Source organism: Giraffa tippelskirchi, chromosome 5 (assembly GCF_054371585.1).
Source record: "Giraffa tippelskirchi isolate mGirTip1 chromosome 5, T2T-mGirTip1v1.2.pri, whole genome shotgun sequence".
In the NCBI taxonomy this organism is placed as follows: Eukaryota; Metazoa; Chordata; class Mammalia; order Artiodactyla; family Giraffidae; genus Giraffa; species Giraffa tippelskirchi.
In genome coordinates this window covers 122698971-122717621 of record NC_137279.1, presented here as the reverse complement: position 1 = coordinate 122717621, position 18651 = coordinate 122698971, and the positions used below count along the sequence as shown (strand labels likewise).

At 34.4% G+C, this 18651-nt stretch overlaps 1 protein-coding gene across 5 annotated transcripts in view; it reads left to right on the top strand.

Moving 5' to 3' along the window:
• The window catches only part of SNX7 (sorting nexin 7), a 135579-nt gene that overhangs the window by 87952 nt on the left and 28976 nt on the right, over window positions 1-18651 (top strand). For 2 of the 5 annotated variants that reach the window (XM_081485749.1, XM_081485745.1), the window contains one exon: window positions 17920-18348. The exons of 2 other annotated variants lie outside the window; for them this stretch is intronic. In XM_081485749.1, coding sequence (XP_081341875.1) covers window positions 17920-17997 — 78 coding nt within the window. In that variant the 3' untranslated portion in view covers window positions 17998-18348. Of the gene's footprint in view, window positions 1-12524; window positions 16861-17919; window positions 18349-18651 lie in introns of those variants that run through there. One more of the 5 variants, XM_081485748.1, reaches the window with a different exon arrangement.

Here is an 18651-nt window from a genome sequence, read left to right as displayed (position 1 = left end):
ATGAAAGGGAAAAGTGAAAGTGAAGTTGCTCAGTCATGTCCAACTCTTAGCGACCCCATGGACTGTAGCCTACCAGGCTCCTCCGTCCATGGGATTTTCCAGGCAAGAGTACTGGAGTGGGGTGCCACTGCCTTCTCCGAAGGCAGTGTTCTTTAGTAGGTACAAAATAAGACTGCCCAGGTGACTCAGTGGTAAAAATCTGCCTGCAGTGCAGGAAACACAGGTTCAATTCCTGGGTAGGGAAGATCCCGTGGAGAAGGAAATGGCAATCCACTCCAGTATTCTTGCCTGGAAAATCCCATGGACAGAGAAGCCTGGCAGGCTACAGTCCATGGGGTTGCAAGAGTCAGACATAACTTAGTGAATAAACAACTACACAAGGTACAAAATAGTATGTTTTTATTGTTGTTGTTGATGCTGATGCTGATAATTATGATGATAGTGAAGAAATTTAAAAGGAAGGAATCCTTGGTAGATATCATAAACTGAAGTAATATGCTCTTTAAAGTTTAATTTTAATATTATAATCATGAAAAGATCACATAATATTCATTTTTGCCAAATAAAATCATTTGTAGTTAACTGAATATAATACTTGAAATAGTAAAATTTTTTTGCATAGTTTATTTTAGAGTTAATATATGGAAGTCTTTTGTCCTCATTTTCTGGTTTTAGAATTAATACATGCACATGAAAAACAAACAAAAAACAACAAAAGTTAAGTATACAAGTGTATAAAGAGGAAATAAAGAATACCCATATACTTATCTCCTAGAGAGAGGTATATTGAAATGCATTTATAGAAAAATAATTTGCTCTATGTGGATCAAAATATTTTAAAATTTTTGCATTTCCAAATATGTCAACATAAAAACATGATTACTTATTTGTGTCATGATGACTACAGTAGATATGTATTATTTTGAGTTCTATATTTTTCATTTGTTTAAACATTTTCTTGTATAACTTGATCTTTATATAGTACATAATGTTCATATATCTTTATTAGTGAAGATAACTACTAATAATTGAACATTTATGTAAATTTTTTTGCTCTCATAAACAATACTATTTAAAATAATTATGAACATTAGACTTAAGATCTTTCTTGATAAGATATTCAAGAAATAGCCAAGATAGAGGTCACTTCATTTCAAATGCTATCAGTCTTATTTAAGAATGTTAGTTGCCTCATGTAAAATCATTCTTTTAGATTCTATTAACATCAAAACCCTATGCTAAGCAGCATTCAAATTCAAACTTAAATCTTCCCCTTGGGGAAGAATAATAAGTATATGTATTTTTCATTTGATTGATACAACTTTACAATATATTACTTTTTTAATGGAAGAGTATTTGAATTAGTTTTTTTTAGTTGAATCATAATAAACTGACTTAGTAAAAGAGTTCTATCATTATTGAATAATAAAAATATTTATATGTGTGTGGGTATCTAGGAAGCAGAAAAGCATCTAGTATAGGATGTTTTCTCTGAGATAAAAGAAGAAAAAAAATCATTTCAAGAGTTCACAATCTAGCCAAATCAATAACACAACTAATGCTTCCTTAAAATCCAAGTCCAGCTATATATGGACCATTCAAAAAGCAGAGAAAATTTTAAAAATAGACATCATAGTAGTTCTTTTACAAAGTAAGTAATAGATAAGCATTGAATCTCCTAGAAGTTCTCAGGTATATTTGTTTTTGTTTAGAAATATATTCCTTGTTATATCGGGGAATAGTAAAATAAATTGTAGCAAAAGAGTTGTTTGTTTTACATTCAGTGGTGTGCTACATACTTTGGAACATTTTAAAAAATTTTTGTAAATATTTAAAACACCGTGATCCAAGTAAAGGTATCTCCCAAACACTGTGACTTTAAGAGGTTAATCTATATTGATAATGATAATAAAACTGCCAGCTAAGAAGATTCTGATGAGTGGAATTTATGTATCTGTCTGAAATTTCATTATTTTTTAAAAAATTGGGTCTTAGATAAATAATGGACTTTCTATTCATCTACATTAATTAAAAGGAGCAGTGAGGGAGAATAGCTTTCCCAAGATCTAACTCCATCCAACAAAGAGGAGCTGTTATGTAACAAGACAGAAACTTGATGACAAAGTACTATTTTGAAAATCTGAGAGTCAAAGGAAAGGAAAGGAAGGAAACCCTGGCCATCTAGTCATATTCCCTAGAATTTAGTAAAGTGATTTGAAAAATTACAAAAGAGTTTAATTTCAGCATCAGCATTATGTCTTTCTTGTAGAGAGAAGGATGGAAGTGATTGAAGGTTTACTCAACTATAGTTGTTTAGTATCATTTTGGTCACAAAGAATGACCTGTAGTTTCTTAGTTTTCCTTTTAAATGTTGGGAGAGAGGCATAATAGTTGCTCTATGTTGAGCAATTTAAATTATATTTTTATATTGACAGTCTCTTAAGATGAAATGGAGTAAATACATACTTCCTTTAAGGTTAATGTGTGTCTCAACTCCCTTTGAAAAAGAACAATTCAATGTTATCTAGGACAGGGATTTTGGAATCCATATCAGGGTACTTTTCTTTTTACAATCATGCCTCATTACGTTTACTTAAACTGGTACCTTACCTAATCTCTAGAACTCAGGAAGACAGATCTGATGGTGGTAAAACCACCCTTCAGAAAATAACAGTCTCTATTTGGAACTGTTGGAAGAATGTTTCAGAACTACATTATACACCCTAGTGAATTCAGTAGATTTCCATTAATGGGTAGGATAGATTTCCTGAAAAGTAAACATGCTACCAGCTTGAGAGGCTAAGATGCTTAGATATTTACTGAACCTGACCATTTTTGTGCCAGTTAGAATTTCCAATTCATTACATTCTTTTGTCCACATTATTGACTTTTGTACTTACTGGCAGATACTCATTAGAAGCCTGATGTCAAGATTAACAAATTCAGGCTACAGTACACCACACGTTTAGGGACCATCCAGTTCATTTAGGGACAGTCATCTTCATCAAAACACCAAGTTTTCATCTTCTTAATGCCATAATGCTCCATTAGGAGCTTTTCCCTTTGTATTTTTAGTAAAGAGACCAACACTATTGATTATTTAATGATTAATCTTGTCCTTTTTACCATTTATGCTATTGAATTTTTTTTTTTAGTAAGCAATCAATTCCTATTTGAAATAGAATCTAAAGGTACATAACAATAATGCTTAAAACAAGGGAAGCAGAGAGGAAATAACCTTGTGCATCCTAAGACTTTAAAACTTTTTATTCTTACTCTCAGATGAGAGGTTTCACCACTGCTTATAGAAACAAAATCTTCAATAAACTCTTGCTTGGGCTGTTCATGGGATGCTGTTATGGTCCTCTGTTATTAGTTGATTGGTTGTGGGAGAGGCATCCATGGAGAATACCAACCACAGAGGCTGGGAAGCTGCCTTCTCAGCTTGATAGATTGTACCGGGAATCTTGGATGAGTGAAGAGTTGAAATTATAAACTGAGCTGAGGGAATGCTACATTAAAGACATTTTATAAATTTTTAAAATCAATTAGTACAAATGCTGGAGGAAGTCCCTTAGCATAATTTTTGAGTCTCTAATTGTTTATTTGAGGACATATTTGATCACACAATCATTTGCTCCCATTTATTTTACTTTCGCTGTCATTGGGTATGACAGCTTCATAGCCAAGTGCCTTCCTCTTAAGTTATACTGTTTCATTTTATTGAAGAATGTTGCACTGCATTTTAGCACATTAAAGTTCCTAAGAAACTCCTTAGGAAAAACCTATGTTCACCTTTGTTTAAGATCTCAGATTTATTTGTTCACAGAAGTCATTTATGGAATTCATGTCTGAAATATTTATGGAACTATTGTCTAGAAAATACTTAAGAAACTGATAAAAATGTAAGACTTCTAATGTTCATTAAAGCCTTTATTGTAAAACCATCTGAAGATGTTTAGTAGCTATGAACTCTTGACAGAGTAAATTTCAGTTCTGCTTGTCTTAAAAAAAAAAAAAAGCTCAGTTGTAGCCAACTACCTTTTTAAAGTTTCACCTCAATAATTTGATGCAGCTTTTCAGTGATTCAAAGGAATTCTTCTCTCTCATAGCAAATAAGGTAAATGTTATCCTCTATATTGATGACAAAGTCCTTTCATATTCCAAGTTATAAATATACTTCTAACTGGTTCCCCCCACCCCGCACCCTAGCACCAGGAAATCTTTATACTCAAGCCAAAAATACTTTGCAAAAAGATTATTTTCAGCATGTAGAATGATAGTATACTTTGTCAAGGTTAAGTCACTTAATTTACTAGGTCTTTGTCTTGGTCACCACATTGAAATTTGCTTCTTTCAAAATTGAAGTTTTATAAGATTCATGAGGTTTTATTATGTTAGAAGACACTTAAAAAAAAATTAGAGCGCAGTAATGATCTCCATTCTTCAGTAGCTTTTCAGAATACTGAATTCAATCCAGATGATGCATTTGGGAGTAATACTGACAAACTGATGTATTCAGAGTAAGGTGGTAATGATGATAGTGGTCTTCGAGATGCAACTTTATCAAAGGAATTGGAAAAGAAGAAAGGCACTTGGAGGGCAGTCATGGAATTAGTGCATGTTTTGTTGTTGCTTCAGAGAGCTTATCTAGGTGGGATGAATTGGGAGATTGGGACTATATATATATACTATTAATATTGTGCACAAAATAGATTACTAATGAGAACCTACTGTATAGCACAGGGAACTCGACTCAGTGCTCTGTGGTAACCTAAATGGAAAGGAAATCCAAAAGAAAAATAGGATAAAAGTGTATGTGTAGCTGATTCATCTTGCTGTACATTACTAACACAACATTGTAGAGCAATTGTAGTGCTCAGTCACTCAGTTGTGTCCTACTCTTTGTGACCCTTTGGACTGTAGCCCGCCAGGTTCCTCTGTTTATGGGATTTTCCAGGCAAGAATGCTAGAGTAGGTTGCCACTACATTCGCCAAGGGATCTTCCTGACTCAGGAATTGAAACTGCATCTCCTGTCTCCTGCATCTCCTGCATTGCAGGCATATTCTTTACCTGCTGAGCAACTATGTTGTTTTTCAGTTGCTCAGTCATGTCCAACTCTTTTCAACCCCATGGACTGCAACACGCCAGGCTTCCGTGTCCTTCACCATCTCCCGGAGTTTGCTCAGACTCATGTCCATTGAATCGGCGATGGCATCCAACCATCTCATCCTCTGTCACTCCCTTCTCTTCTTGTCCTCAGTCTTTCCAGCATCAGGGTCTTTTCCAATGAGTTGGCTCTTCTCATCAGGTGGCCAGAGTATTGGAGCTTCATCTTCAGCATCAGTCCTTCCAATGAGTATTCAGGGTTTATTTCCTTTAGGATTTATTAGTTTGACCTTGTAGTCCAAAGGACTCTCAAAAGTCTTCTTCAATACCACAGTTCAAAATCATCAATTCTTTGGCACTCAGCCTTCTTTATGGTCCAGCTCTCACATCTGTACATGGCTACTGGAAAAACTACATAGTTCTGAGCAACTATACTCCAATGAAATCTTTTTTAAAAAAAGAAAGCATATCTAGAACTAACTTTTGGAAGTTAAATAATTTGAATTCACACACACAAAAATATATCCTATTTATTATAATTCTCTAAATTATATTAAATTGCATTGCAAAGAAATTAGTTCTCTGCCACTGGGAATTTTAAAGCAATTGTTGAATAATGTACATCAGCAATTCTGTTCAAACTAGAATTTCTCTATGCATTTTATAGGAAATTAGTTTTTGTAATGTTAATGGGTGCTTATCTTGATAGAAAAGACAGATTCTGTAGTCAAATAAGTTTGAATTAAACAGGCATGTTTACTAAAGAAGTTCTTAGAACCTTTTATGTGCTTATATGGGCTTCCCAGGTAGCGCTAGTGGTAAAGAACCCAGTTGCCAATGCAGAAGACATAAGAGATGGGGGTTCAGTCCCTGTGCTGGGAAGATCCCCTGGAGGAAGCACAGCAACCCACTCCAGTATTCTTGCTTGGAGAATCCCATGGAAAGAGGCACCTGGAGGGCTTCAGTCCATGGGGTCACAAAGGGTCAGACACAACTAAAGTGATTTAGCACATGTTCTTATGTGGTTTATGAATCTAAGACATAACTTTGACTGGGTTAGGATTTCTTCTTATAGCATTAGCCTATCATGGAACACAATTTAGGAAACCTTGGGTAATTATATCGATCTCTAAAGTTATGTTACTTAAAGTGTAGATTAATGCCTAATTCATAAATTGTTTATTACAGATTTATAACATAATAAATTCAGAAGTAGAATATAACCAATTGAAATATTCTAGGGCAATTAGACGTTGTCATGATGTCCAGGTGATTATTAGACTTCTTTTGTTGAATCAAGTATAGGCCATTTGGGGTATTGTCCAGCTTTTGTGGTGATTTCTTGTGGCATGAAGTGCGAACTAGTCAGCTCAGTAGGATCACTAATGGTTCTTAGCCGACAAAAGAAGTGTTCTTCACCACAGATAGTCTGAGAAGCACTGCTCTCAAGTTCCTTCTGTTTTCTAGAAGTTTGTTCATCTCTTCAAATTAACGTAGGTAGTGTTTTTTCTCATTTAAAAATTTATAATCTGGCTAATATTCAAGTATTATAATGTATATAAAGCATGATTAATTGTAGAATTCAGTTTAAAGGCACCAAGGTCTGATTTTTATATACTTCTAAGGAAACCTTAAAAATGAAGTATTTACCATTTTTAGAATTCAAAAGTATCATGTAACTGTGTTGTTTTATTTATTAAGTGATGAGTTCTATTCTGAATTGCATATTCCAAAGCTATAGTACATGTTTCCAAATAACTGTGAACATTTTTTATTGTAGTTCACGTAAGTTTTAAAGTTTTTGTTGTTTTTTAGGTTTTTGCTTTCTTAAAAACTTATGTTAAAAACATTTTCATTAATCTCTTATATTCTGAGATATAGTTTTCTCAATTATTTATATAAGCAAAGTTGAATTTAGGTGTAAAAGTGACAGTTATACCATAGCATCGGCAGTCTATCTTTTCCCAGCCTTTGAATTAGATGAGTTTTTCTGTAGTTAAGTTAATCAAACATTTAAATAGGTGATTACGTTTTATAATGAAATCATTTCTAAAATTATCTAGATTCGGAATCTAGAACTTACATCTCACTGTGCTTCATAAAGGACACATTATATGTTATGGACCAATATAATAGTTCCTGTAAAGAAAAGGAAGCAATGACTTAAAACACCCGTGCACACACTGCATGATGTAACACTTTGAAGAAAGAAGGTGGATTTCCTAATGAAGTAAATTAAACTTGCATATCAGGATGCCTGCTACTAAATGTAAAATCTTAGTGATATCTTCTCTATACCTAGCTTTCTAATCTGTCAAAAGGTGGAACCAATGGTCTTCCTCTGCCCCTGCCCCCTATCCACACACATCCCTCACAGGTTTTTAGAAGAATAAAATTTGAAAGTGTGTGAAATGCTTTAAAATAATATGCCTTATCATAGCTGTGCCTTGATAATTTTCCAGTAATCCAAAAGTAAACGTGCTCTTCTTTTAGTTTATTGTATTTTCATGTATGATAAACAAGATCAGCTCAGTGTTTGAAATGTCTGGTACTAAACTGGACAAACTTCATGTAATTGGCTTGTTGCCAGTTAAAAAAAAAAAAGGATGATATCATGTATAAAAGTATGAGTTGAAAATATGAAAATTTTGGCTCTTGTATTCTCTCTATAAAGATTTCCAGTGTATTAGATCTTTGGAGCCCAAACTTTTCCACATGTAAAAATGAGAGAAATGAAATTGGTTGTATCTAAGGATCTTTAGAAGATCTTGAGTTAGAGATCTACAAACGACAAAATAATTTTTAAAAGGACCACAAGATGGCGTTTGTAGCTAATGAGTTTTTTTGTGTTAACTGTTGCAATTATTTAAGTATTTCCAGTATTTGCAAATGCAAACTTATTACTTATATTCTTGAGGGAATATGTAAATCTAATTTTAGAAAAAAATGCAAATCTTGTCATTTTGAAGTTACTGATATTTCTCAAATTATAAATTAGCAGTTTATTCTGAATTTAGACTTTTCTAAAACTGAAATTTATTGAATAATTTTGAGCCATTGCAAAATAATAGAAGTTGATTTCCTTTTATAACATCATCTCTAATTTTTTTCTAGATTGGTTATATTTCAGGAAAATGTTTAAATATGCAGCTCCTAAAAGTTTTCATGACTATTTGGATCTTAGGTCTAGGTGATTAAAAAAGCAGTTACTAAAATGTTACACACCCCATTGCCCTCATTTTAGGTATGGCGTACAATATTTACAATGTAATTTATTTTGCAATGATGTTGGCCTAGTATGGAGATGTTTACATATTTGAGCTTCAGTGTTTCCTCACATGTAGGTGCTGTCATCGGTACCCAAGATAGTTGAGATAGCATTAAAATATGTAGAGGATGCTCAGTCATATTTCTCAGTTTTAATTTATTAAGAGAGATGCAGTTATTATGTCATTGGGGTTAATAGGAAAACTAGAAGCACAACTTTTGACTTAATGTGGAAATTTCTGGTTTAAAAAAAAGTACATGGTAAGGTTTGGCTTTTATCACATTTTATATTAGTAGATATCATTGTTATTGTTTTAGGCAAATTTACAGTTATTTTACTTCATTAGCAGAGATATATAGATAATATTTTATTAATTTGATTCTTGTGATAATTTGCATGAGACTAGGTTTTCCATTAACTGTTCCGTGAACAGGGTCATAGCATTACCCATGGAGATATCAAACTTTATGTTGGCACTATCACTTGGTGACTAAGAACATGGGCTTCGGATAGGTATGACTTGTGACTGTAAGTTCAGACACCTTTCATTATATCAAAGAGCCTCAGTATCATCTTCTGCAAAGCGCTGAAAATAATAGTATACACATCATAAATTTTATTTGGTATTAAAATATATATGTACATGTATGTTGAGTTCAGTTCAGTCGCTCAGTCGTGTCCGACTATTTGCGACCCCATGAATCGCAGCACGCCAGGCCTCCCTGTCCATCACCAACTCCCGGAGTCTACCCAAACCCATGTCCATAGAGTCAGTGATGCCATCCAACCATCTCATCCTCTGTCGCCCCCTTCTCCTCCTGCACCCAATCCTTCCCAGCATTAGGGTCTTTTCCAATGAGTCAACTCTTTGCATGAGGTGGCCAAAGTATTGGAGCTTCAGCTTCAATATCAGTCCTTCCAAAGAACACCCAGGACTGATCTCCTTTAGGATGGACTGGTTGGATCTCCTTGCAGTCCAAGGGACTCTCAAGAGTCTTCTCCAACACCACAGTTCAAAAGCATCAATTCTTCGGCGCTCAGCTTTCTTTATAGTCCAACTCTCACATCCATACATGACCACTGGAAAAACCATAGCCTTGACTAGACAGACCTTTGTTGGCAAAGTAATGTCTCTGCTTTTAAATATGCTATCTAGGTTGATTATAACCTTCCTTCCAAGGAGTAAACATCTTTTAATTTCATGGCTGCAGTCACCATCAGCAGTGATTTTGGAGCCCCCCAAAATAAAGTCTGACACTGTTTCCACTGTTTCCCCATCTGTTTCCCATGAAGCGATGGGACCAGATGCCATGATCTTAGTTTTCTGAACGTTGAGCTTTAAGCCAACTTTTTCACTCCTCTTTCACTTTCATCAAGAGGCTCTTTAGTTCTTCACTTTCTGCCATAAGGGTGGTGTCATCTGCATATCTGAGGTTATTGGTATTTCTCCTGGCAATCTTGATTTCAGCTTGTGTTTCTTCCAGCCCAGCATTTCTCATGATGTACTCTGCATATAAGTTAAATAAGCAGGGTGACAATATACAGCCTTGACGTACTCCTTTTCCTATTTGGAACCAGTCTGTTGTTCCATGTCCAGTTCTAATTGTTGCTTCCTGACCTGCACACAGGTGTCTCAAGAGACAAATCAGGTGGTCTAGTATGCCCATCTCTTTCAGAATTTTCCACAGTTTATTGTGATCCACACAGTCAAAGGCTTTGGCATAGTCCATATAGCAGAAATAGATGTTTTTCTGGAACTCTCTTGCTTTTTCGATGATCCAGCAGATGTTGGCAATTTGATCTCTGGTTCCTCTGCCTTTTCTAAAACCAGCTTGAACATCTGGAAGTTCACGGTTCATGTATTGCTGAAGCCTGGCTTGGAGAATTTTGAGCATTACTTTACTAGTGTGTGAGATGAGTGCAATTGTGCTGTAGTTTGAGCATTCTTTGGCATTGCCTTTCTTTGGGATTGGAATGAAAACTGACCTTTTCCAGTCCTGTGGCCACTGCTGAGTTTTCCAGACTTGCTGGCATATCGAGTGCAGCACTTTCACAGCATCATCTTTCAGGATTTGAAATAACTCAACTGGAATTCCATCACCTCCACTAGCTTTGTTCATAGTGATGCTTCCTAAGGCCCACTTGACTTCACATTCCAGGATGTCTGGCTCTAGGTGCGTGATCACACCATCGTGATTATCTGGGTCATGAAGATCTTTTTTGTACAGTTCTGCTGTGTATTCTTGCCACCTCTTCTTAATATCTTCTGCTTCTGTTAGGTCCATACCATTTCTGTCCTTTATTGAGCCCATCTTTGCATGAAATGTTCCCTTGTTATCTCTAATTTTCTTGAAGAGATCTCTAGTCTTTCCCAATCTGTTGTTTTTCTCTGTTTCTTTGCATTGATCGCTGAGGAAGGCTTTCTTATCTCTCCTTGCTATTCTTTGGAACTCTGCATTCAGATGGGAATATCTTTCCTTTTCTCCTTTGCTTTTCGCTTCTCTTCTTTTCCCAGCTATCTACATAATAAAATAAAGATGAAAGAAAAGTCTTAGAGGCAAGATTTAATATTTCTAGTAAGTCACTAAAAATAAATTATTTTGAAGCTTTTATACTCATTACCTATTCAGGAGTCTCAACTAGCTTATCCCTTAAGCCACTACTTATTTTGCTTGAGCCTGAAATTACCAGTTTAGAAAATATGTTTCAAAGCTGCTATATAGATGGATAAGTAAATAAGTAAGTAAAATATATGTTAAGTTCTTAATTCAGTACAATATCCTAGCACATAATAAGGTTTCAAAAAATGTAGACTATTAAATAGCAATAGTAGTAATTGAAAATATTTCTCATGTATTTCTGAATCTTTGGAAATTATTTATAGTGACAGTTAGCTTATAAATATCAAATACTGAGGGAGAGGTAAAATTTTATAGTTGATGCTTTTCCACACTCTGTTAAGCCAAATAGAGCAAGGCATATTTATCAGTTATGTGTGACATCATTTGCCAATTTAAAAAAATTTTATTTACGTACAGTTGATTTACCGTGTTGTGTTAGTTTCAGGTGTATAGCAATGTGATTCACTTGTACATACATATATATCTATTTTTTCCAGATTCTTTTTCCTTATAGGTTATTACAGAATATTGAGTATAGTTCCCTGGGTTATACAGTAGGTCCTTGCTGGTAATCTGTTAAATATATAGTAATGTATATATGTTATTCCCAAACTCCTAATTTACCCTCCCCTCCCACTGCTTTCCCCTTTGGTAACCATAAGTTGGTCTTCCATGTCTTTGAGTCTATTTCTGTTTTGTATATAAATTTACTTGTTTTTTTTAGATTCCACATGTAAGCAATATCATATGATTCTTGTCTTTGTCTGACTTACTTCACTTTGTATGATAATCTCTAGCTCCATCCATGTTGCTGCATATGGCATTGTTTCATTCATTTTTGGCTGAGTAATGGCTGAGTAATATTCCACTATGTATGTATACCACCTCTTTTTTATTCTTTCATCAGTGGTCATTTAGGTTGCTCCCATGCCTTAATTCTTCCAAGAAGTACATCAGTGAACATTGGAGTAGTACAGCATGTATCTTTTTGAACTATGATTTTCTCTGGATCTATGCCCAGGAGTAGGATTGTAGGATCATATGGTACTTCTATTTTTAGTTTTGTAAGGAACTTCCGTACTGTTCTCCATAGTGGCTATACAGTGTAGGAGGGTTCCCATTTCTCCACACCCTTTCCAGCATTTATTGTTTTAGATTTTTTGATGATGGCCATTCTGACCTGTGTGAGGTGATGTGTGTGCGCAGTCACTCCTCACTGTAATTTCGATTTACATTTCTCTGATAATTAGAAATGTTGAATATCTTTGTGGCCATCTGTATGTCTTCTTTGGTGAAATGTCTATTTAGAATTTCTGCTTATTTTTTGATTTTTTCCTTTATATTAGGCTGTCTGAGCTGTTTGTGTATTTTGGAGAGTAGTTCCTTGTTGGTCACATCATTTGCAAATATTTTCTCCCATTCTGTAAGTTGTCGTTTCATTTTGTTTATGGTTTCTTCTGCTGTGCAAAAGCTTTTAAGTTAATAACTAGGTTGTGCTTATTTATTTTTGTGTTGGCCATTTTAGGTTCTTGGATGAAAGTTGATGCGTGCACATGATTCAAGCCCTCTCTTCTGTGAATGGGTAAATAGGCCCAGAAAAGTGAAAACGTGTGCTTGAATGTTTTCAGACTGTGGGACAGAACCTCTTTATATCCCACCATTTTGAGAAAATAGTGACTCTTACATGTGGAAGCTTTCATTGGAAGCTATATTATACCACCAGAAACCCCATTTTTGTTATCATTCATTCTTTAGAAAATTTAATCACATCTACTTGTAGATTACTGTCACTTTTGAGTGCTAAAGAGACATTTACCTTTTCTTAGGGCAAAATGTCATCACTGCTTTTACTGAGGTAGCAAGAGATTTACTTTCAAGACTAGTTTTGTAATTAATATTCTGTTTATTTGAGAAGTCTTTAAGCATGTGTCAGAACAAAAGGGCTTTTATTTACTATTTGGGTCTGTTTACCCTAGTTCTGGCTCACTTTCCCAATTGTACAGTCTTCCCCAGTCCTGCCTTCAAAGAGAAGCTATAGTTTTTGGTCTTTGGCTGCAAACTGGAGCCACCTAGGAAAAAAAAATGTGCACTGGGTTCTCAGTTTATGAGGATCTATGATAAACTTGGTTTCCAGCCACCCGACATCTTGCCTAATAGCATGTTCAACATGTTTATGGGCTTTCTTTTATTGCAGTGAGAAGCATAGGGCACTAGAAAAGAGTACTGGACTCAGTCTCAGTTCTCTTACCTATAAGATGCAATTACTTCAGTTTGTTAGAGGATTGAGGTATCAAACAAAATAATATGTGCAAAAGATATGCACATTATTCAACTAAACGTGGAATTGTTATTGATTCTCTATGACAGTATGATAATCAAACTAAAATGAACTAAGGGGTGCAATTGAAGGTCAAGTCAACTGTGATGATAGGTATTTTTGATTGTTACTTTAATTTTAATAGATATTAGCTTGCTTTACTAATTATAATGATTTAAAAATGGGAATAAATCACTTCCTTGATAGAAAACAGAAGCCAAATAACAGAAACACTTAAAAATATATATAATTTACAATTATGAGCAAGTCTCACACTGAGTTTTGAGATTTTTGTTGTTTTGATGATTCTTTGTATCATTCAGTTATCCCAATTGCTTATGGTATAAAAAAATCCATTTCTTGAGTTTTCACTTAGTTTTTCATACTCAAAAAAAAAAAGATAAAGAGATTTAAAGAGGAGAAGGCAATGGCAACCCACTCCAGTACTCTTGCCTGGAGAACCCATGGATGGAGGAGCCTGGTAGGCTGCAGCCCATGGGTCGTGCTACAAGCCAGACACGACTGAGCGAGTTCACTTTCACTTTCATGCATTAGAGAAGGAAATGGCAACCCACTCCAGTATTCTTGCCTGGAGAATCCCAGGGATGGGGGAGCCTGGTGGGCTGCCATCTATGGGGTCGCCGAGAGTCAGACACGACTGAAGCGACTTGGCACCAGCACCAGCACCAGAGATTATCTTTGATTATTTAAAAATAGATTTATGTACATTGACTGGATAAATGTGCAACATAGTAATGTTAACAGGTTAATATTAAACACTGGCAGGAGGGGGCAATTAGCATATTTAGTTAGTAAAAATATCTGCTATCAAAATTCCAAAAGATGATTGGTAGCATCAGGAGTTACACAGTTCAGGGCCATGTCTCAGCTTTGTAGACCCAGAAAACTGATTGGTCAGCACCTTGATTGGGGCTCAGGTTTTTATGGCAAAACTTAACATTAGCACATTTAGTGATCAATAGAAGCCAGGATGTCAGTTGATCAATATTCAGATTGAAAAGTGCAGTGTTTCTGATGACGAATGTATTTGCATCAGCAGTTCAGTACATTCCTTCCCTATGCTCTTGGCATTTACTGAACACTTACTTTCCGCCTGGCATGTTATTAACTCAGTCACCTTCAAAGAGTATACATACACCTGGAAATACTTAAAAACTTGCAAGAAGTATGTAAAGAATCAATTTCTACACTCAACGTGCATCTATACTCTTTCCTAAAAGTTGATCCACCTGTAATCATGCTTTTTCTTTTTTACCCTCTTCTTACATTGGTTCTTCTTACATTGTGTAAAAGAAAGGTATCTCATCTTGATGGCCCAGTGACTTATTAAATGTACTCTGGTGGTCATTCAAGATATTAATTATTTTCCATTTGCTATTAAATGACTGTACCTCTTATCAGATTTGTAATATCGCAAACATATTTAACCATTGATCCTCAGCTTTCTCATCTGTAAAATAAGATTCATAATCATCACTGTGAAGTTTAAAGAATGTAATAATATATGACAGTCAAGTGTGAAAGTCGCTCAGTCGTGTCTGACTCTTTGCGACCCCATGGACTATATAGTCCATGGAATTCTCCAGGCCAGAATACTGGAGTGGGTAGCCTTTCCTTTCTCCAGGGGATCTTCCCAACCCAGGGATTGAATCTACGTCTTCTGCATGGCGGGTGGATTCTTTACTAGCTGAGCCACAAGGGAAGACCAATATGTGATAAACAACCATAATGATGCCTCACCAAGTATTCATATAGATATTCAGCAGCTGTCATGATACTTCCCTTGTTTTTCTATGCTAGTGTTCTATAATCTATATTTCAAAATACATAAATTTTTTTTCTGCCTTTCATATGGTGGATGATAAGGAAATGGTTAAGTAGCTAGTTTGTTTCTTTTACCACATTTCACCGTCCTTCTGAGGATTTTCTTTAGAAATGGAAATATTAATTCACAGCAATAATCAGCGTGGAGGGCTGATCTCCCTTAGACATTTATTAAACTAGGATTGTTGAAGAATATGACAATGATAGAAGCTTCTTCACATTAGGATTAATACCATTTTTGGTGCAGTTCGGATCTATTTGACAGGAATTCTAAATAGAGCAGACTGCTCACATTTTCATTGAATTGTGCCTTGAGTGTGTTCAGAAGTTTATTTAAATAATAGTTTGGCAGAGTTATCAAAAAGATATGATATCTCCTGAAAGTAGTAATTGCTTTGGGCTACCCTGCAGGGTTACCAGATAGTAGATTACATATGAATTTGCAGAAGAGGCCAGAAATGAGTTTCACACAGGAAACAGGGCTTTTTACAAAGGTGAACTATGATTCTACTCTCTGTTAGCCCTTCAGTTTCATAGTTTTGTATACATTGTGGATAGGTTTTTAAACATTATATGTATTTAGGTATTTCTTATTTTCTTTTTTATGTTCAAAATTTGGTGGAGATTTTTAAGTATCCATAAAGCTGAATTAAATTTTTTTCTTGGCATTCAAAAGAAATAAAATACTAATAACAGCTAATAGTTAATACATTTGTCCATATGATGTTAACTGTAAGTTTTTTGAAGATGTTCTTTCTCAAGTTGTGGAAGTTCTCATCTGTTTCTGGTTTGATGAGAATTTTTTTTAAACTAAGAAATGGGACATTTGTAATTTGACAGATGTCTTTCCATGACAATTGAGATGATATTACATTGAATACAGTCAGTTACACTGATTGATTTGAACATTAATCCAATCTTACATTCTTGGGATAAACTCCATTTGGTCTTTCTATAGATTTCTGCATTTGATTTGCTAAAATTTTGTTTAGAATTTTTACATCTGTATTTATGAGGGGTAATGATCTGTAGTTTTCTTCCCTTGTAATATCTTTGGTATGATGGAAAACTTTCCTTTCAGTTCTCTGAAAGTTTGTGTAGAATTAATATGATTCTTCATTAAATTTTTGATATAATTCGCTAGGGAAGCCATTTATACCTGGAGTATTCTTTATGGGAAGATATTTAACAAAAAATTCAGTTTTATTTTGCTTATTTATTTTTTCTAGAGTGAGTTTTGGTAATTTTGGTAGTGTGTGTCTTTTCATTGGTTTTATTCAAGTTCTCAAATGTATAAAGTTTTCAACAATATGTTCTTTTTCTTCAGTAGAATTTAGACTGATGTCACCTCTCTTAATCCTAACAGTTGGTAGTTTATGTCATCTCTCTTCTTTTATGAACAATCTGGCTAAAAGTTTATCAATTTTGTTAATCTTCTCAAAGATCCAGTGATTCTTCTTTCATTGATTCACACTGCTATCTTTTCTGGTTTTTTCCTTCTACTGCTTACTTTTGGTATAATTTGTTCTTTTTTAGTTTTTAAGATGGAAATTGAAGTCATTTAAGACCTTTTTCTTTTCTTATATAGGTGTTTAGTGCTATAAATTTCTCTTTATGTATTACTTTAGTGGCATCCCAAAATTTTGTATATATATTGTGTTTTCATTTTCATTCAGTTTACAATAAAATGCTTTCTGGATTACCTTGTTATTTCTTCTTTAGATTTCAAATATTTGGGGATTTTTCATATACCTTTCAACTGCCGATTCCTAAGTTAATTTCACTATGCTCAGAGAACAAACCTCATATGACTTACTCTTTTTAAGTGTATTGAGACTTATTGTCTAACCTGGCGTATGGTGAGTTTTGGTATATGTTTTATGTGCACATAGAAAAAAATATATATTCTCTTTTGTTCTATAGTTCTCAATTAGATCACCTTGATTCATTTCCTGGGCACATTAATGGTGGCTCAGACAGTAAAGCATCTGCCTACAATGCTGGAGACGTGGGTTCAATCCCTGGGTCAGGAAGATCTCCTGGAGAAGGAAATGGCAACCCACTCCAGTATTCTTGCCTGGAAAATCCCATGGACGATGGAACCTGGTAGGCTATAGTCCATTGGGTCGCAAAGAGTCAGACACAACTGAGTGACTTCACTTCACTTTCACTCACTACCTGGTCTTGGTAGACCATTATAATATAATAATTGCTGATTTTTGAATATTTACTTTGAGCCAGGCATTCTGTGTAGAGATTTATACAGATTATGTAAATTTAATTTTCACGATTGCTTTTGTGGTATTATCATTAACATAATTTATAGCTGAAGAAACTATAACAAAGATTAATCAACTTGCACAAACATATGTGAAATAGTAGGATTCAGATCTGATTAAACCATGCTTGTATCACTACTCCTCTGTCTAGATGCTTAATGCCTGCCTCATATCCAAATGGTCCATCTTTTCCTCTATAATTTAGATCTATTTTCTGCCCTGACAGTGGGTAAATAGTAGATTATTTCAGCAAACTAATCCATGCTAATTTTTTAATCTTTATCTTTTCATCTTATTTAGCAATAATTTCCCTCATTAAGAGTTAAAATATGTAAAAAATGACAGGGATGCTGGCAAGCCGATGGGAGAGAGGAGTTGGACACATTGCTATTGGAACAGTTACGTAAGGATTTACTGATTTTTCTAAAAGTGAAAGTGAACTACTGTTGATCTCCTGATGGTGTGTTTCCATTATTTAGTGCCTTGCTACATGGGAATCCTTCCTTACATCACAGACAGATCTCCACTTGGAAGAAGCCTCTGAAGATAAATTGTAATCTCATTGAAGACCTCTGTGTGATCTTTGGAAGATAATGTCTGTTAACCAAAGTTATTCTTTCTCAATGGGCTGGATCCTTTCTAAAGTGGATGAAAAGTATTTCGCGCTATCTGGAAAACCAAGAACTTAAAGCTCAGGTGTTCCAGATTATTGATATAAATTTGGATATATATATATACACACATACATATACATACATATAAATATTTAGCTTAGTTTTAACTATGTTCTTAAATTTTATGCCAATAATTATACATAAAAAAGTTTTTTTCTTAAATATTTGTCTGTGGAACATGTCATTTTAAATATATTGTAAAGACTCAGTTTTAATAAAAAGTTTAATATGAAATGACTGACTATTGTGTGTTCTTTTCCTATCAGTAGCTCAAGCCTCTGAAGCAGATTCTAATATGAATCCAGTGTATATTAATAAGTATACTGTGTATTCACCTTTATTTCATCATAATTTTCTCTGAAATATTATTTACTTTGATATTAGGAATTCAAAGTAAATATGCAAAACTGATTAAATATTTTTTAACAAAGATGACTTTGAAAGTTGGTTTGCTAAAAGTTAAAAAATTGTTTAAAGGCTACCAAGATAAATATAAATTATTTTTGAGTTATTATTTAGAAATCCTCATACAGTCAT